The following is a 27,297-nucleotide window of genomic DNA, read 5'->3' on the forward strand; positions in this document are numbered from 1 at the left end:
TCATTTTTTTTTGCCTTTCTTTCAGAAAGTTATAGTTATCGGTCAATTTGGGAAATCATTAATTATTATTGGTCTTAGATATACCTATATATAAGTACCTATCGAATCAGCTTGGCGAGTACAGACGATGTCAGTGTATTTGTGTGTATTAGTGTGATTTTTTGTAAATTTTGTTCCGCACGTTTTTTACTTGATTCTTGTTAAGTAATTTCTGGATTTTGACAAATTAATTTGCCAGATATTGCCCGGATTTTTGATGGTCAATTCAGAAATCAAATGCCCGGATTTTTCCAGGTTTTTATATAAAATTTTCCAGATACGTGCTGAAAACCGTCTGGCAACCTTATACTAACGCTAACTTATTAATATTTAGAAAGTATTTCACAGTTTTTTTTTTTCATATTTTTTGTTAAGTATCAAGGCGCTTGGGTAAATATACTCGAAATCCAGTGCATAGCTTAAGAAATTAATTGCAAAAAAATTGAAAAATTGCAAATGGACAAAAAGTTCCAAAAACAGCTAAATTTAAAAAATCGTCAAAAATTCTGTGTTACGTGTTTTGACAATCTAAAAACGTTAAAATATGCCAAATTAAGTCAACTTTTCAATCGTCTTTTCAAAATTTACATATGGTCATGATCCAAAAAAAAATAAGAAAAAATTCCTTATGTGCAACGTATAGCGTCTAACCGCAGACACCAGATACCCAGACTGACCACTGAAGCGCAGACACCAGATACCCAGACTGACCTCTGAAGGCTGATTTTGGCGCTTGTTCCGCAGCACTATCTACGGGTTATCGTGAAACTAAAGGCCACATACACTAAAGGAAAAATATCGATATATCACACACACATTTGCACTGTGCTATTCGTTTTTTAAATCTAGCGATGAACACGGTCGTTTTTGATTACCTTCTTTTAATAGAAAAAAAATAACACGATATATTTCGAAAACCACTAAAGAACCGTTTTTGAATTGGAGCGCATTAACCAAATGTGGTTAGAATTCAACCATAAAGCTTATAAAAAATATATCAACTTCGACAGAAATGAAAATTGAATGAAAACTTGAGATTTTCTGCTCCACTTCCTTATTGCGTTGTTGTTGAAAAATAACCATTTTATGACATCTTTGGCTTCATTTGTGAAGATCACTTTCAACTGCAAGATTTCGTTAACCCCGAAACCTCCGTCAAGGGTAAGTTCAAGTTTCCCGAGTAGAAAAATATTGTGACAACCCAATTATTTGTAAATAGTTATAAAACGATCCAGGACTTGTTGAGAAAACGACAAATGACATCGTGAAAACATTCCTCTGATTATATGTTGCAAAACTACAGTATATTGAATGTGGCTTTAAATTATACAACTGTTTAGAACTGTAAAATCAGTTGAATGGACGAGAATCTTACAAAATTTTGTTGAACAATCTGTTTCTGTTAGAGTTTCTCAAAATTCTTCACCTAGCCGAATATCCGCATTTATAGAGGTTTACAAAAACTGAATAAAACAAAAGTAGAGGTAAGATTCACACAAATAGTAAAGCAATGTTATGTTAACAGAAGAAGCTTAATGAAAATCGTAACAACGAAATATACCATTAAATCACCATCTAAAACAATAAACCGGTGTCAGATTTTTATTAAATTGTTTTTCCAATAAATCCTTAAACTTCCCTTTCTATGAAAAATTTAGTCACATTCGAGAAATGTCTTCTTTTCAAAATATCTAACTAAATTTGGATATCACACTAGCCCTTTTATCGCCCACTGGAAGAGGCAGTTGTGGAAACAATATTTTTGACTTCGAGATAATGCATTTTCCTGCAAATTTAGTATAATTTCTAACAAAGTGCGTTGGTTGACATGACAAACAATCTCAATCATCCGAGTCTGTTTAGTAAGAATAGCTTAGCTTTTTCTATTCTGTTGTTAAGTTATTTTTTCTTTATTATTTTTTTGGTTAAATTTCGAACCATTTTTTGAATATCGTACGTGTAATTGATTTTATCCATGGGTAAAATAAAACAAACGTGAATTCGTCACATCAAAATCAAAACATTGAATGAATTCACTCACACAGACATACGATATTTGACATTCCATAAACGACAAGAAAATAAAAATAACTTTCGTTTGCATCAAGATAGTACTGTTCGTTTATCATTCAAAATTCCTTTTGGTGGTGTGGAAAAGCATTGAAATCGATAGGGGAGTATGAGGATACTTGATCACTGGGGATACTTGATTCCTTAGCTATATCTCGAAACTGGAATGTCTTACAAAGATCAAATGTTCTAGAAAAATGTGCCAAAATGAGCAAAATAACAATGCTTGCAGTTTAAAAAATTTTAACAAAATATGTAATTGTTTGAGTAATTGAACTTTGTTTGAAAAATTTCACAAAATGTAACTTGAAGATCTTTTTTCATCACTTTAAAATGTTCCTAAATCAATCGTTCGAGTGTAAAATGAACTTCATAATGCCATATTTTCAAAGCAATGGAAAACTCTCAACTTTTTTCAGAAAATGTTTTCTAAAATGTTATTATGGGTACATTTGATCCCCTAGCGTTGGGTACAATTGATCCCCCTTCCAAACGGCATATTCTTCTTCTGAATTGATCGTTATGATTGCTGATTACGAAATTACTAATATTTATCCAAAAACTAATACTTATCAAAAAATTGTCTGAAGAAAAGAGCACCAATAATTAATTTTCTCTTAATTATAAAAAATAGCGCCTTCAAGTATGCAATGTAATTAGCGTTGAGACAAAGTTATAGAATTTTCTTCTTATGTCTGCTATAAATTGTTAAATGAGAACAAACATGACCAAAATAGTCAATTAACATTCTATCTTGGGGTTTTGTTTGATTTTTATACAAGGATTAGTGCTTCCTGAATAAAAGATCAAGTCTTCTTCAATAGGGGATCAAGTCTCCCCTAACTTCAGAAAAATCGCAATTTTTTTACTCCCACGAAAATGCTTCTAGTTCATCAACGGGTTCAAGTATATTGTTCTAATTTTTGGAGCATAGAAACTTTTTTTTTTTTTGTTTCGATTATAGTCGTTTTACCATCTTTATTTATGGCATTCGCGACTTTATCAACGTTACAGTTGGCGGATCGTTATTGAAAAACTTATCCGGTACAACTGTGTTCGATGTTTACTCTTGGGCTCGAACTCGCGGACATCGGCTCAGGAGACAGAGCATAGAAACTTGAAGTTACAAGCTGTCAGAAAATGTCAAAGACGGCGAGTTGCTATTTTTTTCCTAAAAGATATGGTGAAAATAAGAAAAGGGGATCAAGTATCCCCACTCTCCCCTATATAAGTTAAGTTACAGCGAAATTATTTCTTATTTACTGGGCAGCAGCGGTTAAGGAACATTAAAATGACCCTTATTCAAAATTTTAGTTTTTTGAAGAATGGATTCATTTAGTAAACTAATTACTATCGCAATATGACTTTAACAAAACTTTGAATCAAAGAATTTGGTTGAATGTCAAAGTCAAAGAATTTCGGAAGCATTGAGAAATGGATTTGAAACATACATTTTGAAATATTCCAAATTCAGTGTAGTTTTTCAACAATCTCTTGCTCTCGTGTACGGATTAAGATGGGGAAAAAAGTCTAAAAACATGGTCGCTTTTAAGGTTAATTTTTCAGTCCAATCCAGAATTATGCCAAAAATCTCGCGAACTTTTATTACGTCGTATGAAACAAAATGTAAACAAACAGTTTTATTACGAAAAAAAACTGACATAAACTAGTCGCAACTTCTTTCCATTTAGAATATTTGTAGCCTGGACCACATATTCTATATGTGAAATACAAATTTTAAGGTTGTTTTGATAACTGATGTTTCATACGACGTAATGAAAGCTCACGCGAGATGGTTATTACAGTGGTTTTTTGACATTTCTCACGCACGTTTGAGCAGGGAAAAATACCCGGTCGACAAACACGGTCGTTTCTGAAGTTATTTTTCCAAAAAATTATAAGTTTTAGTGAAACTTCCAGCATTATACCACGAACACTTCCAGCGGCAAATAGGATTAAAAATCTTATCGATACATTAATCACATTTAAATATTATTCAGCTTTTTTTTAAATCGTCTGAACACGTTCCAATCAACCCAACGAGAATGTCAATAACTTATTTCGCTCCTCAAACCTATCTAGGTACGAGCCAAGATACAGTTAAGATAAATTAGAATTCAAGTTTTTCAAGGAGTTATATGTAGTTTGTCTTTTGGTCGCAGTCAACCTTTCAGATTAAGTAGAACAATTCCGAACTCAATGAATAATTTATAACAGACATTATAATTTTTATACTGGATAAATAAATTTTGAAATCAAAACTGATCTTAAAATTAATTGGCTTTGAACTAAGGACCGCTATAACATTGCGTTTGTATTTTTTTTTTCATCTCAATCGATCAACAGTCATTGTATGTATAACATTCATCTCTTTTTATGATACAGTGAATTAAAGTAAACAATTAACATTGAAGACAAAAACGACAATGAAAATATTTGAGATAGAATTTAAAATACTAATAGGTGATTCAATCAAGACAGCATGCATTTGGCTTGTTAATTCTTAAGTGTAATTTTTTTCTTGATGAAGCACAGTAGTTTCACGATGCCCCGACAGATGGCGTATGATTCTGGGCGACTTGTAGTTGTATGGATTCAAGCCCCTTTGATCAGTCTGGGTATCTGGTGTCTGCGGTCTAACTTTAGCTTTCTTGGTTACTAAGTCAATTTTTTTTAAGCATTCAGTAGCTGATTTACAGTTTTTTTTTCGAAGCAAGTCTTTCGAGACTGTAGTGTAACGTGTAGAAATTTCTGAGACGGATGAGGATAAGTGAAAATCATAGCCATCTTTTAGAGCAAATTCACTGGTGTTGAGGGAAAGTGGTAGAAATTTTGACACTTTTAGCACATTTTAAAAACTTTACCATGCGAAAACATTTCAAGATCAGTGGTCTGTAAGATTTTTTACAACACGTGTTGTAGTCTCGCATGGTGTGATGCAAAAATAGCAATATTTCTATCACATACGGCTGCTATAGAAACAGTGCTGTAAAAAAAATACAACGCCCAAAGATCTTGAAAACATTTTTGCATGGTAAAATTTTCAAAATGTGCTATATGTGTCAACATTTCTACCACTTTCCCCAACATCAGTGAACCTGCTCTTATCTAGGCCAAATCATGGACTGAAAGTGCCGAGTTTGACATAAATGTTATCACGATACTTCCTATTTTACGGAGTTTAAAAGGTTATCAAAAGTAGAATTTCATCCATTGCCCGAAAAAAATCAGTTTTGTATGAAGGTATTAAAAAAATGTTCAGTTAATTTAAAAAATAGCGAAAAGATTAAGCCTCTTTTGAACAACGAAAGTAATTTTGTTGCCACTTAAAACAGCTCCACCCTCTCTCTTCTAACGAAATTTCCATTAGCAATCATCTAATAACTAACATCTCCCAAATTAGGGCAACTGTCGTGGAAAAACTTTGACCGACAAAATGCAAATTAAAATTTTCGTATTCTTCCCTCCTCCCTTCGCCCAATACAGAATCTGAAGAATCAAATTATGACCACAAACCTGTGGGTGGAGCAGACCTGGTACGACTACAAGCTCAAGTGGGAACCGAAGGAGTATGGCGGGGTGGAGATGCTGCACGTGCCCTCGGACCACATCTGGCGGCCGGACATCGTCCTGTACAACAACGCCGACGGTAACTTCGAGGTGACGCTCGCTACCAAGGCGACGCTCAACTACACCGGACGGGTCGAATGGCGCCCGCCGGCCATCTACAAAAGTTCCTGCGAGATTGACGTCGAGTACTTTCCGTTCGACGAGCAGACGTGTGTGATGAAATTCGGCAGCTGGACGTACGATGGCTTTCAGGTGAGTTGTTTACCAGTTTCTTTTTCATTTTTTTTGGCAGTTTTTCCATGTCCTCAAACCATTTGGACTGGATGAAAGTTTTTGCCCTTTTCTTGGCTTCGGTTGAAGAGTACCAGGGAAATCTATTTTTCATGTGAAGGAAACCAAGTTGTTTTGATTGATGGATATGAATAAAAAAAAGTGTTTCAATCAGTGCTCTTGATGAGTAGATTAATATTCCTGTGTCTTTCGAGCATCTGACGTTTGGTTCGGTAACTGTTGACCACTATGATTATCTTCTCAAATCATGGCGACTGAAATTTGAAATGTGAGAAACAAAATTCATTTGAAAAAAAAAAATAGACTTACAAAGACCATAATTCTAAAATCTTCGGTTGCGTTATTTTTAATTAAAGCTTCACTTAACATACGTAAGTCCCCCCCAGAGAGTATTTCCACTTTTTACAAATATTGTGTCGACTCGAGTGCCTCCCATCACATTAGGTTCGACTTTTCCCTCATCCGTTCCGGATCGCCCCAAAATAGGATCCACATAAATAAAGGTGGGGCTAATACAAAGTCGATTGTTATCCTGCCTGACACCCCGGATTACAGATATCCGGATCACGCCCAGTCCAACTAAACTGAAAGGGCAGTTATCATTTGCTGGAAGTTATCGTTATGGCTGGGTTTGTGCCAGGAAGGCCAGGAGAACGATGAAACGAGTGGGTTATGTTTATCGTTTGTCACCTGTGGTCAACGATAGGTAGGTTCTCGAAAATGTTCGTTCCTTCTTTCGACTACCGAAAAACATACGAGATATGGAAGATATGTGTGAGTGACAGATACGATTATTATTATTTTCAGTTGAAGATTATTCTAGCGGTTAGATAAACGTCACGCAAGTTTTTTTTGAATTTCTAAAGATTACCAAAATTTTATGTTTATCATATACCAAGCAATTTCAAATTTTTTTTAGCTACACACTATTTACAATTCAAGAATGGTTATTTTTAATCCATCGCTTTCTAATGAGCCTTACAGTATGCGATGGATTTGAAGCTGTATTATTCATCTGTTTCGCTGCTATGTGACTGAAAAATTAGTAAAGGTACGTTTAATGCTGGTGCCGCTTTATCTCTCCCCCAATCTCCCGGAAAAATCTGTTGCGCATTGTGTTGAGGAGCAATCTGAGAGCTAACTAAGTTCATTCTTGGTACGTTCACGAGAAAAGATGCTGCTCTCCGAATCAAAGGTCCCAGAGTCTAGAAGCCGTCCTGATCTTAATTGCAATTGATTTTGTAATAAAAACAGTTTAACCTCTCAAACCAATGGTAATCTTCGGTTCAGATGATATTTGAACGGTATTTTTTCGGTATAAACTACAAGCCACCTAATTTCTTATTTCTTCTGTTGCATAAACTAAGGCGTATACTGCCCCGCTATTTCGCCGTAATTTATGCAATCTAAGAAAAGCTGCATTTCAAATCTACTGGTGTCCTGAAAAATCCTGTTTTTGTTCTTCGCGGTGTCCTGATTTTTTGACAAAACCACCTGGCACCTCTTCTTCGAACGCTACCTTTTGCAAGAAAAAAAAAGAATCCAAAACAACAAACTGCAGTGGGCATGGTAGCGGGGGAGAAATTGTTGTTATTTTTTCTACGTTGTGTGGTGGGAGTCTAAATGATTATTATGTCTGTTCAATGAAGTTTAGTCGAAACGGGTCGAAACAAGTAGAAATGGATTGACATTTGATCACCTGTCTCTTTCCAATTGACTTCGACCGATTTCTACCAAGTCGAAACTAATCCTGCTGCCGAGCTGGATTGGTTTCGATTAGTTTCAACTTGCTTCATTGAACAACAACCTGACTAGTTTCGACCAAAACATTGGCTCGTTGAACATCTATCAGTTGACAGAAACCAGTTGAAACCGATTTTTACCAACGGTTGAACGAAGCTATTGTCTTCATTTACTCTGAGGTGTATGACTGAAACACAGGGCGTTCTTTGTTTAATATTCTCTTTCCCAGTAAGCGCGTCCTCTCAAAAATCGACAGAGCATGCAAAAAATTGAGAGTTCAGTCACCGAACTTAGAATAAAACGGTTAATTTTAGCGACACTCCAAAGAACGCAAGAATTCTCATTCGGTTTGTCCGGCCGAGATACCTAGAGGCAACGAATACGAATGCGTACATGCGAAATCAGTTTGAATCGTACTCTCGTACGGTGTGGCCGCATTTATTTCCGTGTTTTTTTATGCGTGCTTTTAATCGTAGCAGTCGACTTCGCTCGCAGGCAGGCAGACACGCGTCTCGAACAGGGATGTCAACCTTCCAGATTTTGTCTGGATCTTCCAGACTTTTTGGACTTTTGCCAGACATTTTTTTAGGTTTCCAGACTTCCAGACTTTTGACATTTCTTCCAGACAATTCCAGACTTTTGGGTTTGGACATTAATTATTATAAGAAACTATGAAAATTCAAATTGGCCATGGTGTAATATGACAGGAAATGATAAATTTTATGAATTATAAATTCAAAAGTGTTCGAAACTTATTAATAATGGCAAATGCTTTGAAGATGAATGTTCAATCGAGAGTCAGACAGAGCACGTGACTGGTATAGTGACAGAAAAATACGAAACGCAGAGAAAACTTGGATTTTGAAACAAATCAAAACTGGCTTTGATTCAAAATATTCAGTTTTTTTAATCAAATTCCTGTTTTCTTTGAATCAATGAATTATTGTTATGATTCGAAAGATTAATTTTGGAATGAAAGAATTAATTTTTTGAACTGAATAATTTTGGACTTTGATTTTGAACAAATTCTTGGGTTCAAAAGATATTTGTCCACTTGCACTTTTTTATTGCGTTGAGTTTTCTTTCAACCAAAAAAAAAATGTTTTCAACAGAAAGGAATAATTTCTTTAAATTGAAACTTCCAACTTAGAAGATATTTTGGATTGAGCAAGAACCGAATGCGAATAATTCGAATCAGAGACAACTATTTAGGAGAATTCCTGATGAAAAATGGTAAGTGTGTGTTAATCCGTTAATCTAAAAGTGAATATTTAAGATTTCATATAAAATCTTGCATTGTTACATGACCAAGACTGATTCCACCCCAAATCCTGATTATCTTTGGCTCGATCTTCAGCGTCATTCACCAGTTGAACGACCAATCAAGCTAGCAACCAGAGTTGCTTCCGGAAGTCTATTGAGCGACCCAAGAAGAATGCCCTCAGGCCAAAATTAGGAGCGGATGATTCAATTATAGTGAACCAATTGATGATGTAATTTCTTTGTTTTTCTTATTCAAAATTCCTAATAGGAACTTCGGATCAACAGAAAATATTTCGTACAATCTAAATCTAAATAACATTGTAGCAAACGAAAACAACTTTGCTCTTTTGATGTTTTTTTTTTGTTTCAAAGAATTAAGATTTTGATTGAAAAGAAAAATTATTTAAAATTAAGGAAAATGCCTTTTAACCAAAGCAATATCTGTTCATACCAAAATCAAAGGAAAAAGTCCGGCACTTTTCTATGAAAACTAAAATCATTCCGCTGCGTGTATTGCCAATTGCAAAATTGATCTTAGGGGCAGTGGACCACGTCGACAGAAAAATGAGATTTTTAACCCCTCCTCCCCCTCCGTGGACAAGCGTGGACATTTGGCAAACCCCTCCCCCCCTCTCTGGATGTCCACGTGGACAGATTTGATAAAGTTTTTATTTTTAATACCTATGATTAAAAGTTAGAAAACACCACTTTTTGCCTTTTTGTTATTCAAATGGTTGATTTTGAAAAACCGAATAAGAATTTCCTTTAAAAATTAAATTTTTTAAATTTCTTAATTACCATATTTATCACTTGCTTTCAAGTAGCTGCTAATTGTTTAAACTTAAACTAGAAAGGTATGCTATTCTAAGATTTTGATTTAAACTTCTTAATATTTATTTACCTTTTGAAAATATTTTGAAAGTAAGTATGTCCATGTGGACATGACCCAAACCTCTACCCCCTTCTCCGTGTACAAGCGTGGACATTTCCATACCCCCCTCCCCCCTCCTAAGTTGTCCACATGGTATTTGAACGGCCCCTTAAAAAAAAGGAGCCACCTTCAAAACTTTGGTGTCCAGACATTTCCAGACAATTCCAGACATTTTTTCAAAATCTTCCAGACTTTTCTGAAAAATAGTTGGCAACCCTGGTCTCGAAGAGAAAAATACAAACACGATTCGGGTTGTTTTCGTGTGTTTCTCTGGAGGGCGTGTCTTAGGTTATTTCGTGTCACTCACCCAAGGCACGCGTATGGTGTGTTCCTCTCTGCCGATGTAATGATGCAAAATCGCCAGAGAGATCGTTACGATCCCTTTGGCGGTTTGAGTTACCTCTCTGCCGATTCATGTTTACTGGGTTCTCCCACTCAGATGCAAATGCTCTCACACTTGCCGTCCGAGTCACTTACAGCTCGTGTAAACTCAGGTAACGAGTGGAGCACGATCAGCGAAAGAGGATTACACTCGGATCGGAAGCCGAACTGAAAACAGTGTAGTTTTCTCCCGGCTCTTTGATGTTTGAGAAAAGCCGACCAACCCTGTTCAGGACTATTAAAGCTTGCTGTACAACTTTTGTTATCTTGAAAGTTTACAAAAAGTTTCCAAGATAAAGCTTGAAAAACCACTTTACAGCTTTAAAAAAACTTAAACGAGACTTACTTAAAATTTCTTGAAAATATTTTCTCTGCCTCCAGTACGATGGTTTTCATATGTTTCATGAACTTTTTTTCTGATATAGTGTTGACATTGGCTCTTATTCTGCGCCTCGATTGACGTGACGATAGTAGAGTCACCCAAGTGACTCTATTCCAGCAGTCGGTCAAGGTGAGGAACGTCACTTCGGATGAACTTTGTGAGTTCTTACCCTATTCTCGTAGTCACCGTGGGTGAGAATCGTCGCATTCGGAAGACGATTTTAAGTGACAATCAGGGGTGCCAGGTGGTTTCGTCAAAAATTAGGACGACGCGAAGTTAAAAATCAGGATTTTTCAGGACACCTCTTGCTTCATGAAAATATTAAGGATTTCTGGTAAGATTGCATAATTGAAGGCGCAATACAGGTGTTGTAAACGCCTTGATTTATGCAACAGCAGTACGGCTGGCCGATAGTTCATATAGAAAAAAAAAACCATAAAAATATCATCTGAACCGAAGACTCTCATCTGTTAAATGGTTTTAACTGTTTTATGACCTATTTATTCGATTTTTTCATAGTGGCCCTTATTCTGCGCCGCGCGTGAGGTGACGTTTGTCACCTCACCTCGGAGTCACCGTGAGTTTTGTCACCTTATTCCCGGAGTCGATGTCGGCAAAGTGACAGACACTCATTCCTAGGTGAGTGACTGGATGAACCCATGTGTCAAATCAGCTCAGTTTGTTTTTATTTTGCTTGCGCGTCGAAATTTTAAAATTTAATTTTGAAAAAAATGTTGAAAAATTCGGTTCGGAAACCGTCACCGTAGGACTGTACGGCTTAAGCGAGGAGGTTAAGCTAGAAATGGAGCCGAGGATCGTAGCGGATGTGGAACAAAGGTAGTCGACGGTTGTTGTTCGAACGCCAACACTCGCAAATAGGACCAGCACCAGTGGCGATATCACTTTTCCAGCAACGCCAGCCGTGCAGGCACCCCCGGGTGGAGAAAGGTGAAAATGTATTTGCTAAGCATAAAAGTATCGTGACCTAAAATGTAGCAGCGGCGGCTGAAGGTAAAACAGTCAGTCAGCAGCGGCTTCAGGTACCCGGAAGTAGAAACAGACGCGTCGCTCAAATGCGCTGTTCTGAAGTAAATTGGATTGATATTTTAGAATAAATCATTTAATTAACTATTTAGAGCCTTTCATTCCCATGTACATAAATTTTCTGTTAAATTTCTTTTTCGTCCCCACCTGAAAAGGTACCTACAATCCTCATCGATTGCCGAATTAGTTCAGCAAATCTAGATTTGTTCGTGAAAATTGTTTTTAAAATGGTCATATTTTAATGTTGTTGAACTTTTAGAACCAAATTATTCCCAGTTTCATAAATTTTTCATTGAATTTCTATCTCGTCACCACCTGAAAAGGTACCGACAATTGTCACCTAAAATCGTCACCCGAATGCGACGATTCTCACCCACGGTGACTACGAGAATAGGGTAAGAACTCACAAAGTTCATCCGAAGTGACGTTCCTCACCTAAACCGACTGCTGGAATAGAGTGACTTGGGTGACTCTACTATCGTCACGTCACTCGAGGCGCAGAATAAGGGCCAGTTTAACTACAAATTCGATCATATTATAGAACTTTTTATGAAAATCAGGACAAATCAGGACATTTTAGGGGAAAATTTTCAGAAATCAGTAAAACTCGAGAGTTTTTGAAAAATCAGGACGGACCCTCGAAAATCAGGACAAATCCTGATAAATCAGAACACCTGGCACCTCTGGTGACAGTTGTCGGTACCTTTTCAGGTGGCGACCAAGGTCTTTTGATACACTAGGTTCTCCGACTTTCACAGTAAGTAGGCGAGGAGTGAGCGGGGCTTTCAATGAGTTTGTTTATTTTTTGCTCAGCTTTTCGGTGGTTTGTTGGTAAACAAACTTCATGAGTTCCGCATAGTTGCATAGCCTACATAGCCAAAATGGCGGAATCGGGAATTCGATAACACCTCCTGAATATATACACACCTTGGTGGCGACGAGATAGAAAATCAATGAAAAATTTATGAAGCAGGGAATAATTTGGCTCTAAAAGTTCAACAACATTAAAATATGACCATTTTAAAAACAATTTTCACGAACAAATCTAGATTCGCTTAACTAATTCGGCAATCGATGAGGATTGTCGGTACCTTTTCAGGTGGTGACGAAAAAGAAATTTAACAGAAAATTTATGTACACGGGAATGAAAGGCTCTAAATAGTTAATTAAATGATAAGAATGGTAGTTTTGAACATGTATGATTTTTTTTTTATTTATTGAAATTTTTTGCAAAATGTGAAAACGTGAAAACACGAACACTTTGAAAATAAAATATTAGCAATTAGTCCGTTTATTTTCACAATTATCATTAGGATCATTTTTCCTCGAAACCTTTTCCGACATATGTAACCAAAATTACGTATGTTGTTCCACCTCAACTCCGCAAATTCAATGTTTTCCGGCATATTTCCGTTCTTGGGTCATGGCCTTTTCTTATCGGAAAGTTTGGTTTGGTCGGTCGGTATGTGGATGTGGAGGTAAGTGAAGGTAACACAGGCTTCGATCGGGTTTTAAAAAAAATAGGCTGAAGGTTTTTTCGACGGAATACCACGACGTTCCTGTGACGCAGCCTCGAAGATGGCGAAGTCATGTTGTAAGTTTTTGTCCAGTTCTAAGATTGTGACCACTATTCCAAATCTAAAAAATAATAAAATCCATTAGTAAAGAATCAGTACGCCACAATCAACTAACTGTTCGGATCGATAATTTCCGGCATGCCACGGTGGTAACCTCGGTTGGAGAAAATATATAGGGGAAAACTGTACAAGACGCACCAGCTAAGCATAATTGCTATTTACAGCGATACCAATCATTTAAGAACCAAATTGAAAGTTGACGACGATTTAGGGATCAGAATTACGTATTATCGAAAAGAAAAAATATGAGAAAAACACTATTTTGACTACATTTTTGTAAAAAAACTAAAACAGCCAGAAAACAAACCGCGGGGTAGAACGCCAAAGCTAGTGGACAGAACGCACCAAACATGAAGGGTGGTAAGAAATGGAACAACGATTATACGGAATGTTATTATTGAAACATCAAATATTTGATTACATGTTCATCGTATTTTTGTAAACTAACCATCCTTTGGCTAAAAATCATTTAGTGTTGCTAAACTCTACGAAAATTTCGCTTTTCAAAATACACTTTTTAATATCCTTATATATAAAACGCCTTCAAGTAGGCAACGAAATTCAATTTTTTTTGACTGATATGGTGATATCGTAGCAAACATGGCGGCCGATAATTTTTTTCGAGTCGAATATTGGTGCACCGTTTTAACTCGAACAAGGACGAAATTTGTTATAATTATGCATTGTTATCGTAATTTGGGAGTCAGCAAATAAAAAGAATGGCATTTTGTTTTGATATTCGGGTTTTCTCAAAAGTTAACAGCATTCAAAATTTGAGCGTAAAACACGTGGTCTTGTGGGCATTCTGCCCCAATTTTCATCTGAACGATTTTTAATAAAATTTTGTAGGAAGTTAATAAAATACAACAAAAATTTTATAGTCTTCCGAAAGTGCACATGAGTGGATAAACGATAAGCTGTAGTTTTATAAAATTGCGCAGGATGTTTTACCATAAAACCTTATATGTTACTTATGAAAAATAAAAAGTTTCACGCTGATTCCATTAATTCTTCTGTTTCTAAGAACTGAAGTAGTTTTTGTGAACTTTTCATCTTTTGAATGATGAAAAAGCTTGTTTGCTACAATATAAATGAAGAAAAACATCATTTGAAGCCGTTGGTTAGTGTATATTTGAGAAATAATGGCATCGGCCATCTTACCCCGCTAGTGCGTTTTGTACAGTTTTACCCTAAACCGGCACCATTCGGAGCCGTCGGCATCTGATTTTGTTTTTTCAGCAATAATACCCAAATCCGAACCCAGCTTTGATGAGCGAAATTTCTACTTACGTCGCACAAATCGTCCGTTTATCATCCTAAAGCAGCTTGCTGTGACCGTACAATCCGATGATGGCCATTTTCGAACCGAAATTCTAAACCGTTACACGAAAAACTAATTCGGAAAATCTGAAGCGAAAGCAAAATCAAAACAGCACCAGCTAAATTCTACCATTTCTACAGATGTGTTCATTCGGCCACTCACCTAGAATAAACCTCTGTCACTTTACCCATATCGACTACGGGAATAAGGTGACAAATCTCACGGTGACTCCGAGGTGAGGTGACAATCATCACGTCACGCGCGGCGCAGAATAAGGGCCATTATATAATCTATTATTTCACTAGTTAAAAGCATTTTTGAACAAAAGGATGATACGGTCAAAATTTTTCAAGGGAAAACGCGTGTAAATCGGTGAAATCGTTTATTTAAAAAATCAAATTAAATTTCATTTTCAAGTTTAATTAGTATAAAATTCAGGAAAATATTCAGTTAGGCTTCCGCTTTTCCAAATCCGAATTGCCGGGCCTTACGCTTAACCCCTGCTATCAGATTTTGTACAGCCACCTTGTCCACCTTCTTCGCCGCAGAAAGCCAGTTTGCCTTGAACTGCTGCTCGTCCTTGGCAGTTTTTGTGGTCTTCTTTAGGTTCCGCTTGACAATAGCCCAGTATTTCTCAATTGGGCGGAGCTCTGGCGTGTTGGGAGGGTTCTTGTCCTTGGGAACCACCTGCACGTTGTTGGCGGTGTACCACTCCATGGCCTTTTCACCATAATGGCAAGATGCCAAATCCGGCAAAAACAGAACGGAACAACCGTGTTTCTTCAGGAAAGGCAGCAGACGTTTATTCAAACACTCTTTCACGTAAATTTCTTGATTGACAGTCCAGGAAGCTTTGAAAATGCTGCTTTTCAAGCCACAGGTACAGATGGCTTGCCAAACCAGATATTTCTCCGCGAACTTTGACAGTTTCGTGTGCTTGAAAATATCTGCTACTTTCCCCTTCCTTTTGCCGTTTAAAACTTCTGTCCCGGAAGCTGCTTGTAGTCGGCTTTGACGTAGGTTTCGTCGTCCATTACCACGCAGTCAAACTTCGTCAGCATCGTCGTGTACAGCCTCCGGGATCGGGCTTTGGCCGTCGTATTTTGTTTATCATCGCGATTAGGAGTCGCTACCTTCTTGTAAGTCGATAGTCCGGATCGTTTTTTGGCTCGATGCACGGTAGTAGACGATACACCCAGCTTATTAGCGGCATCTCGGAGAAAGAGGTTAGGATTTCGCTTGAAACTACCGGCAACTCTCTTTGTCGTCTCAGCGGCTTCCGGTTTCGATTTCCCCCCGATCCAGACTTCGTGACTGTCGACAATTTCCCCAAACACTTTTTATACATTTGTAACGGTTGATTTGGCAACTTTTAGCGAATTTGCCAGCTTTGCGTGCGAGTAGCTCGGATTTTCGCGATGCGCGAGCAAAATTTTGATACGCTGCTCTACGCGGCATTTTGACAACTGAAGAGTGAATTCCAAAATCAAAATAGAAGCAACATTCTACACACACACACACTTTCAAAATGAGGGGTGTTCAGGGTTTTTAAATGCAAAATTGAAAGAAATAAGTCAAGTTGATATTGACCAAATTTTGACCGTATCACCATTTAGTGTTATTGTATTATAATTTATTTTATTTTGAGCTTACTTACTGTGTGGGTCACGCCAACCAGAATAAACGGCGAGCGAATATAATATGCCATCCCTCCACACGGCCGCTCATGAATGCGGTTCATCCTCATTCACTCATCGTGATTACTATGTATCGCTGGTACAACTGGTCTCGCCAGTATGCACCCATTGAGTAAGTGACGGCTACCTCATCTTGACATTTATGTGGTATCCACACTCACCAAGTTTCACGTCAATTCCTTCAGCGGGACAATTTTTGAATTTCGACCTGAAATCAAGTTTTTTGGCACGTACCAAAAGGATCTCGCGTTTTAAAAGAGCAAAAAACATACTTTTTCGGAAAACTGATGTAACTCGGAGGTACACAAAATTTATATAACAATTTTTTATCAAACTTTGAAATTGGTCATACTTAGTTATATAAACTTTTCTAGTGACTTTATATACTCGAACAAACATCATATTGAGTTTCTTGAAGAATTTCAGAGCGATTTGATGCATTATTTGTTATACTTAAGTGTACTTTCTACAATGTTGCGGAAAAGTCAATCACGACTTCGCAAGACTGGGAAAAATCATTCAGCCATACTCCCAGAAAATTAGTGATATAGAAAGCCGAATGTCTATCCGAAAGGAAATGTGCGATTGGAATGCATTTAAAACCCTCGGTTTTTGAAACAATGTTGTACAAGTAGACGGGAGGAGAAGATCTGTCTAACGCTTTTGATGGTGCTCTTACTATAGATCCTGTGGCATCGATAAACAACGTAACACGTTCCTTCTTTTTAATAATGTGGAACAAGTCCAATGTGGTGTGACTTGAAGGTGTACACACACTGTTTCGAAGAAGTCGCGTTCGAGACTATTTTCGATAGTTTCGCGCTCCATCCCTTAGAAAGACGTTTAGGGTTTCTCTGTCCTATTAAAATGATTTCCGGGCGTAGCAGCTGAGGGTCCACATCAACCAAAAAAGTTGAAGAACCATCTAAATTATTCGTGACACAACTCGAATCAAAAGATTAACTATCAATTTCAAATATTAATTGATTGTCTTTTGAATGCTAAATATGCAGCTTTTGCTGTCAATTTGTCGTTCCCTAAGAGAGAAAATTTAGATGATATTTCTTCAGCCAGCTCCAAATATATTAAACAAGAGAGTCCAACAATCTCCGACCCAGTTTTAAGCATCAAATTTTTCTTGGAAAGGAAAATGGGGTAGGCGGTTTTCCAAATGAACATTTTCACGATATTAAAATATCTTTAATTCAATGAGCTCACCAGACAATCCTAACGGACAAAACACTTCGCACTACTTAACTAAACAAATTTAAAAATTCAGTACGAAAATTTTTACACCCGAATGAGGAAAGTACCAAACGAGAATAGGTTGTAAACAAGAACAGCAAATAAAACAGCAACAATTACACAAAAAATTATAAGTATACTTTTTTCTTAATTTTTAATTAACTTTTTTTCACGCTTGTCGTGTAATAGGGTATTTTCGACTGAGGTAAAAAAGGAATACTGCATTGATGGCTTGATGGTTTCAGTTTCAAGTGAAACTTAATTATTTTAGATTCAGGAAAATATCTTTTCCGTCTAAAAATAAAGACAAATATTGTCAATTTTTAATACCTTTTTCTTTATAATCGAACACTTTTCCGATTTCGTGCACGAATATGGTCATGGAATAGGAGCATGTGAATTCTTCTAAACTTTTCTTTTTGGCGTGTTTACATTAAACAGGGATGCCATGTGTATGATCTTGGCAAATTTTAATTTTACATTTTGCTGAACACAAATTTCGTATTAGAGAAATTCTCCATTGTGTCATTACTTATGGAATCAATTTTAATATTTTGATATAAAAAGACCATATTATGTAGTCTGTTTAGTAAGACTTTAAATCGATGTTGTGAAATCTTTGAACCTCCAGTTAAAATATATTGAATTTAAAAATGTTTACTCAAACACTTATACTGGCACCATTTTTTGTTGTCAATGTTTTGAACAGTGACTGTTTTGGTTCCGTAGAACTGAGTCTGGAATTCCGCAAGATCGCCTAGACACTAACGAAATAGACTTAATTTCAAAAAACTAATCCATTCTAGCACCCAATCACGAGATGAGGAATCCTGTTAATCGTGAGAGGCTGATCGACCAACCATATAAGCCGCACCAACAGCATCAGTTGCCTTACGAGCCAGTAGGAGTTCTGCCATATATCTGAGGAACTGGCCGGGTAGTTCCAGGTCAAATGTCCCTCCTAACATGTGTAGCCGTATTTCCTTAAACATGTGCTCCAACTCGCACTCAAGCAGTCGACCGTTTAGCATAAAAATGTGCTTTAACTACATAAAAATGAGTTTTAAGCAAAATTTCATACTAAGTACACTTAAGTGTAACAAATAATGCATCAAATCGCACTGAAATTCTTCAAGCAACTCAAATATGATGTGTGTTCGAGTATATAAAGTCATTGGAAAAAGTTTATATAACTAAGTATGACAAATTTTAAAGATTGATGAATAATTGTTATTGAAATTTGATGTACCTCCGAGGTACATCAGTTTTCCGAAAAAAGTATAGTTCTATAACTCTGAAACTTTTGAGATACGTTCAATTCTGAGAGAAGGTACGCATATGTACCTTTTTGGTACATGCCAAAAACTTGACGTCCAAGTTTCGAACACGAGCTTTCCGCTTGACACTCAGAATGCTTGCCACCTACTCCTTAGAAACATCATAGGTGGCTACACGATTTGACTCTATGTCTAGTTTAACTTTTCAAGTTTTAAGAACATGAATGTTGAATCAATACCTTTAAATATACTTAAAAGTAGTTAAAGTAGGCTGGTTTTTTTTAGTAAATTGTGCCGTTTGACGTTCTGTTTTCTTATTTCTATATTTATTTATTTATTTCCTTCGTCAATCAGTTGTAGACTACGTTTACAATATGCTCATACAAAATATGGTGTAGAACTGTTAGAACTCTGCAAGGTAAGTACAAATTCTATGTTCACGGCTATGGCTAAGCCTTTCTTCTGCTTTCAAAGATGCCCTTCGTTGTCGTTGGGACACCAAAAAGGGGAGAATCGTCTTTTGACCAAATGCGAAAAACAAATTGCTAACCGAGAAGCTTTGCAACGAGACGAAAAAATTTGCCTTAATAAGTCGTGGGCGATCTTCGACTGCAAACTAAAAGGAAACTCAAAAAAGTTGTTCATCGATAAAAAGCGTTTGCTGGATCAATTGTTGGGTGAATCCTCATCTGATGTTACGACTCTTGTGCGTCACAGGCCAAAGAAGAATTATGACGTGAATTTTGTTGAAATGTTTCTTCTGGACAACCTCACGTAGTCTACCGCTAAAACATCTGTGCCTCAGCAAGGCGTATCAGCGAAGAAATGTTTCCTACAATAATAGAAGTTGTAACGTTTGTTGAGCAAAATTAAGTTATTTTGGCTATAAGCACCCAGAGTATGAGAAATAATATTGAGCGTGTGGAGCTATTAGGAACAGAAAACGACAGTGCATCGATAATGCAGGCAGCGCCGTCAAGAAAATTTCGGCACGCTGCACAAATTTCAAGTCAACAACGGTCACATGATGACGATGACAGGCGAGCGACCACATTTATTTTTTCATTGGAACGCACCACACGGGTTGCGAAAAGTGCGCGGCAACAAAAAATTAAAAAAACGGGCGCAAAGCAGGCATTCTTGCTTCGCTGTTGCGGGACGACAAACCCGAAGGACAACCCTCTAGGAGGTGAGTACATTGCCACCAAAAGGTTGACGCCGGAGAAGCTAACCACATTCGCCAATTACAGGGCAATTCCGACTTGTCGGCTCCATCGAGCAGCCGCTCGCGTCCAAGCTTGAGCCAGCAGCGCGAAACGGAAAACCCTCCTAGAGGTAGGTGATATATTTGAAAGCAAAGAGCCTAAAGCTAACAGAACTCTTCGTCGCAGGGTTTTTCTGGTTATCTCGTTTTTTGTTTTTTCGACACTCGAATTGTCGTCGTGCGATTTATATTCGGGCATCCTCCGGATCTCTGGCTGGCTTAAACTGAGCAGTGTCATCGGCTCAAAACCATTTGTTCGGTCGAGCGAGGACCGCTTTCATTTGTCCGAGTTATCGGTGTTGGCCGATTCAGTGGCTGGTGCCTTTTTCGATAAGCAGTGGTCCAACCGAACATCGCGCTGGGCGCGATTCGAATATCAATCGCCTTGGAACACAATCTGGTACGTTGGATTGGGCGCCAGGCTTGATCGAAAATTGTTCGAAGAAGGTGTTGCAGAAATCTAAAGTGGGCCTGACGGGTGCCCCATTAGTGCATTAAGTGGGTCAAACTCATCGTGCCTTGAGGTCATCGGACCGTACTTCTACGCACAGACTGCTCGCGAATGCTTTGTGCGAGTATTGAAGTTCCGGTTCTGACGCTGCAGCTTACGTCGCTTGGAGGATTCCAGGCATTTGGGTCCCGAGGAACAAGAGCCATGAAAGGAAGGAGGAACGAGGCATTCGGGTCGCTGGTACGCATCGGCATGCCAACAAGATGCCCTGGCGCATATTCCGTGCGGCGATATCACCGTGTGAGCAGCTCAATGTAAGTAATCCCTTTTCTTCACTATTCTGGGGTGCTCGGCACTAAGCCATTAACATAAACCGACTCATGAAATTTTGTTTATTCTTTGTTGTGGCCACAAATCACGCCACTTACCATTCGAGGGTCTCACTTGCTACAAAGTATCCGCACAAACAATTTAAACACCCAAGCTGCAAGACAGTGAAGAGGTTCATGCAATCCAGCTTTCGTATGGAACTTTGACTGAACCGCAAGTAGAAATCATTAATCAGGATCCAATGGTGGCAATCAAACAAAATCAACAGATAATAACTTGTCTTTGCAGATGTATAAACACCCAAAATGAATTTATCTTGGACACAATGAAAAATTTGAACACCCGTGCTCCAACCACCGAAGAGGCACTGTCATTTGCTTTAAATGCGGTTGAAAACGAGGAAACCTAGCCGATCAAGAGCAGAAATTGATGGATAGTGACTTTAAATCCAAAATGGTCAAAAACTAAATTGAAAATAAACTGAATAAGTTTAAATAATCTTTCTATCTCAAGTTAAATGTAAGCGGCTTAATATTTCTGGAGACTACACAGGCAGCCGGATGCTGTGTCTTGTGTTTATTGAATATGCTGCTGAGCCGCGAGCTGTAATCCAAATGTACTAGGACTAGAGCTAGTCGGAAGGGTCTTTCAATAGCACCACAACAACATATTGAAACTGTTCCAACAGTTGGAAAGTTATGAAAACGAAACTGTCACTCAAAGAAAAATGGCATTTTTTTATACGAAGTCTATTAATCTAATTTTTTAACTACTGTAACCAATGTTTAAACAAAAGGAAGAAATACACCCCAACTAACATTATATGCTGAAAAAATGCTGAAAAAACACATCTTGGCAATAATTTTATTAAGCTATATGGCTGAACGAAGGCAATCCAAATTCAATAAGTAGCTACTGTTCAGCCCTTAAGAATCTTGAATTGGAGAAGTTAATCAGCCAACAAGGGCTTCATTAATGCCTTTGTTCAGCTTTATATCAGTCTGTCAAACTACCTGACAGCAACCGTGAAACGTCAATTGACAGATCGTTATGGATTTAAGAAAAAAGGTCGATGCCTGCCCAACGTCGACAAGCGAAATTATTTTTTCCTTTTTGTCAGGTAGCTGTCAGCTGTTTTTCAGAATCCGTTTTATGTTGCTTACTGTGAGGCTCTCCACGAGCTTTTTGTATATTTCCATTCTTACCAGTTTTCCGTACGTCACAGCTCGCAGAACCAATCGCGGAACACAAAAACATTGAGTATATTGATCCTTCTAAGCCATCAAGATGCCTCCGAAGAAGTTGAGGAAAAACCAAAAAAAAAGTTGATTTTATCGAATTGATACGAAAAGCAGGAAATCATTTTTTTCTATTGAATTATTTCTTACTACATATTTAAATCGATTCTTAAAATAGGAAGAAGTTTTTAAAGCTCGGAGGAAGAGGACCGAAATTTTATCTCGCAGTCAGATGAATCGGAAAATTCTGGAGTAGTTCCACGGAGCTTCGAAATGAATGATGAAATAATCACTCACATTTTAACGACAATTGCTCAAGCAAAGGAATAAATAATCGAGACAGTGAAACAGATGACCAAAAACTTTAATATTAAAACTATTTCAGCCATGAAGGCTGACTTGGAAACAAAAATGTTGACAATTCGACAATACAGTTCAACCATATTCGTTATCCGTTATTTCAACCTTTAGTCTTAGTTCCTAATGCTTGGATGAGATGACTTCCAGAAACATTATCGATATCGATAACCATCAGTTATTAGGGATAAGTAATTAGTTTTAAACTAAACGTCCGATGTCAAGAGGATTCCTTGAAAGGCACTTGAAAATTCATTCAAGCCATTCACTGATTCGATCAGGAAAATTCACTTCAGATTCAGAATAATAGCCGTTTCCAAAATCGGTTTTCGGTGAACCGCAATCGATAACAAGCTCAAACTCATGCCTGCAGTAGTTCCGAAGCCCTATCAAAACTTATGACAAGCAGGGGAACCTTTTGTTCTGGATTCAAATATCAGGAAGGCATCATTGCATATTCCACGAGTTCAAACCACCCTACACAATTGATTCGATTCGATTGTTTTCATTTGTCCGCGTTCAGCTGGCTTCCTTTCATCTGTCTGTGGATCTGGAAAACTAAACTCGCCAAAGTTCGGTCTTAAGATCGTTATCGTTATCGGTTTTATGGCGCATTCGGAAAACGGCTGGACAGACGGGCGGACCATTCCGGAAATGTGGAAGTAAGCTCCCGGAAGGGAAGGCACTTCAATCAACCATCATCGGATCCAGTCCAATCGACCAGTTCCGCGCCGGCCGCAGATGGAGAAGTTTATATTGCTTCTTTATGAACTTGCCCATCTGCTCGGAAGGAGATTTGTGGTTTGGACTTTTGGCGTTAAAAAAATCACAGGCAATCACTCAATAATTAAGCGAAGGGTTGAGTGTGTCTTACCTCCGGAAAAAGCACCGAAAGGGGTTGTTTCGAGATCAATATTTTGGAGGAATGAAGTGTTGAAAAGAGTTTCAGTATCGTGAAAATTTAATGTTTCATTATCTTGAAATGTTCTTTACTAAAAAGGACATCACTTTCACCGATAAGGTCGATAGAATAATTAACAGTAATAATAATACAGACTCCATTCTATTATGTCAATACGCCTAAATCAAATGTTTCCGAATCGAATCGAATGTAAAAAACGGTGTTTCAACAAAATTTTTTTTCGTTTATTTACTTCAAAAAAATTATTTGTACTATCATTAGACAATTTTTTTCCTATTTTTTAGATACATTTATCGCTTTTCTTTTTTTATATTCAGTTTTATTAGTGACACCCTACCAACTTCGTGTCACATCGCTTTTCTCTTTTAGTTTTAAATGTTTGATTTTTTTTTTCAAATTTGCTTATTCTGTTGTGCTCCTTGATTTTTGGTAGTTTTTAGACATTTTTTTCTTAAAACCGGCACGTTGCCAAAAACGAACGCGATCAGTAGCTATAAAAGTGTATAAATGAATGTATGAAAAATATAAATAAAAAAAACCGTGATCCGGTAACACAGAAAAATATCGAATCAATATCGGTAGCCTTCTTCTTGTTGTCAATTTTGATTCTAACATTTGAATTCGTATCTTCTTAAATTTTTTTCACGATTCAACCTCTTCCGGAGACAAACAAACCGAGAAAGTCGACAGGCTTTGGCTCAGGTCAAAACTGCCTTTTTTATCAAGAGGTCTGCTTATCCTAAATGGCAGCACGAGCTTACCGATACCAAGCACAATCTCAGAACTCAGATTTTGAAACAAGAGAAGAAGAAAATTTCAGATTTTTTACCGATCGCTCTCGGTATCCAGTTGGAGAGCAAATAAACTATACTTACATAAGAAAGGTACCAACAGGCCTTCAAAAAGAGGGGGCTGAATCGATGTGGTTCATCATTGCTACACCTACACGACTGGGTGACCAATGCACCCGAAAGCGATCTGATTGAGCTTCTAGAGAAACCAGCTTGTGAAGCCTTACCGGAATCACAGAATCTTAGCGAAGTGAGAGAAATATTAGGCCAAATGAAGAAAGGCAAAGCTCCTCAGAGTTTTTTAAGTACAGTGACGAAAAATTCCTTGGACAGCTGATCGGTTTGTTGAAACGAGTATGAAGCGTATTCAACATGAGTCACATAAACTGCAGGACAACATCAGGCCTTTTGGTTTTGATTTATTATTGGAAACCATGTTGGAGTCGATTGAAGATAAATTTCCATGATTTTTGCAAAATCAAGAAGGTATGCTCACGCTTCCCATAGTTTTCGCTTTTTATGACAATTTAACAATCGTGGTCGAAGGCCGTAGTAATAGTGAGTTGCTATTGAGCGAAGTATAATTTTTTTTTTGTTTCGATTATAGTCGTTTTACCATCTTTATGGCATTCGCGACTTTATCAACGTTACAGTTGGCGGATCGTTATTGAGAAACTATCCGGTACAACTGTGTTCGATGTTTACTCTTGGGCTCGCTAGCTCAGGCAGTGCTCGGTTTTGCTCTCTCAATGTGCTATGGAAAAAAAAACACATTGAGCTCATTGTGTGAGCGAATGACACCCCTGCCTATGACAACTCGTACCCGGTGTAAAAGTGCAGTACGAACGTTTAAAAGTGTTCGGGACTTTTTGAAAAAGTTTCGACTAACTTGGCAGTTTGGAAAGCTCATTTATGAGCAAAATCGACCGGAATTACATACCAGCGCGGGTTTACGAAAGGCAAATAGTTTCGGCCCTTGTCAGCTTTTGTCGATCCGAGACACCTTGCAGCTACTATCCTTCATGAATGCTTTGCTGAAAAAAAGAACGACTAAAAAGATCCTCATACATCAAATGAGAACACATGTATTGTTTCGACCCCGTCATGTCTTATGATGACTGGAGAGTTGTAGTTACTTAAAGAGACAAATTTCACGATAAATTGTTGGAAATTTATAATGCTGTCGAGTCCGCTATTAGTGAGTGGGATAGGTTTTTGTAATTTCATCTACAAATATCGTATTGGTAAAGTTTATGTTGTTAATGCGCGCTCGCATTAGTCTCGACAAAATTGAAAAAATGAAGAACATGAAAACAAGGATAAAAATTACAAAATTGACATTAATGTCAAAATCGACAAAATTTTAATTTATACAATTTTCATCACTACTATTTTGAAGTATGTATACCAGTTCACCTTTCGGCAGCACAAGTTTCGAAAATTGGATCTGAAGTACTATTTCAAAAATTTCAAAATGTGGATTGTAACAAATTAAAATGGTACAGCATAAGACCTTGATTCTTATATCGTATGTTACGATAGCGATTGTAAGATCGCCCAACGCTGTACTCTTAAGCACAAATTGCCTCTGAGAAGGGAAAACCTTATGTAAAGAGGACGATGCACACCATCTCCTCTCACGTCGTTCTTGCACATGAAGAAATATGTCGCATATTCCTTCCCTGCGAAAGAACTGCACAAGAGAAGTTGAGATGATGTGCATCGTCCGAATATACGTTCGAAGAAGCAAATTGAAACGAACCAGACAAATGCTGCTCATTCGTCTCGAGCTTTAATCTCTCAGGAATTTCAGGCAACGATGCTACACATACCGATTTTAGATGATATTTTCGACCAAGAATCGGTATGTACTCGATCAGAAGCGAAAAACAAAAATATATCACGATGAGATATATTGTTTTTCAATTTTTTTCAATCTAAATCAGTTATACCTCTGTACTCTTAGAATGTTACAATACCCATCCTTTTTTTTTTTTTTTTTTTTTTTTATTTTTTTTTTTTTTTTTTTTTTTTTTTTTTTTTTTTTTTTTTTTAGTTGGTAACCACAGGTGGTAAATCCCGGTTTACGGATTGTCGAGTCGATGCGAGGAGGGGTCGGATCTCAAGTCGTTAGAGGAGAGATCAGGCCTCAAGTCGCGAAAAGGAGAGGTTTGTGTGGGAATCTTGAGTCATTACGAGGAGATGTCGGTTCTCAAGTCGTTAGAGGAGAGTTCAGGCGTCGAGTCGTAAGGATGAGAGGTTTTGCTGAAAGTGGTCTCGTTAATGAGTATTGCCTTTGAGCGCATTAGCGCGAATAGACCTCCCACTATTGAAGCATAGTGTACTAAACAGTTCGAGGTGGGAACCAGGTCTGCGGCCCCAGGTGGAGTTTAGGGAGTAGGGGGTATACACGGAGTATATCATGAGTCTGCCCATTGTACCCATGGACCCAGAGTAGCAAACTGGGGGGACGCGGTGGCTCGCCGTGCCTTGGAATACAACCCGTAAACCAGGATTTACCACCTGTGGTTACCAACTAAAAAAAAAATATCTCTTTTTATATCAAAAAAATTGTGCAAGCATAGCTTATTTATATCTCTTTTTGAAATAATAAGCTATATCAAAAAGAGATATCTTATTATTATATCTCATTTAGATAGCATGGTTTGATATCGTGCAGAACAAAACCTAACAAAAATATAACTAGTCCTAATATGAGTGCTTCGAGAATAATTTCTGTAGAATGTCACAAATTCTCATCATTCAAAAAAAGCACGCTCCCATTTTCGAAGGTGATGGAAAGTATTAGAGAAACATGAGGTATTAAAGAAAAAAAAACATAAGCCGTAAATATTACGAATTTTTCGAAAAAAATACAACGGCTCACCGGTGAACCGTTGTATCTTTTTCGAAAATTTCATAATATTTACGGCTTATGTTCATTCTTTCATCGATAAATCATGTTTCTCTAATTCTTGTCATCACCTTCGAAAATCGAATATTTTCAGGTACAAGGGTGTACGAAGCGATTTCATAACATTAGTATTGATTTG

At 37.5% G+C, this 27,297-nt stretch overlaps 1 protein-coding gene across 2 annotated transcripts in view; it reads left to right on the forward strand.

Annotated features, from left to right (window-relative positions):
• The window catches only part of LOC129739985 (acetylcholine receptor subunit alpha-like), a 706,505-nt gene that overhangs the window by 485,246 nt on the left and 193,962 nt on the right, over positions 1-27,297 (forward strand). For both annotated transcript variants that reach the window (XM_055731563.1, XM_055731562.1), the window contains exon 4: positions 5,596-5,931. In XM_055731563.1, coding sequence (XP_055587538.1) covers positions 5,596-5,931 — 336 coding nt within the window. The remainder of the gene's footprint in view (positions 1-5,595; positions 5,932-27,297) is intronic.

Source organism: Uranotaenia lowii, chromosome 1, assembly GCF_029784155.1.
Source record: "Uranotaenia lowii strain MFRU-FL chromosome 1, ASM2978415v1, whole genome shotgun sequence".
NCBI lineage: Eukaryota > Metazoa > Arthropoda > Insecta > Diptera > Culicidae > Uranotaenia > Uranotaenia lowii.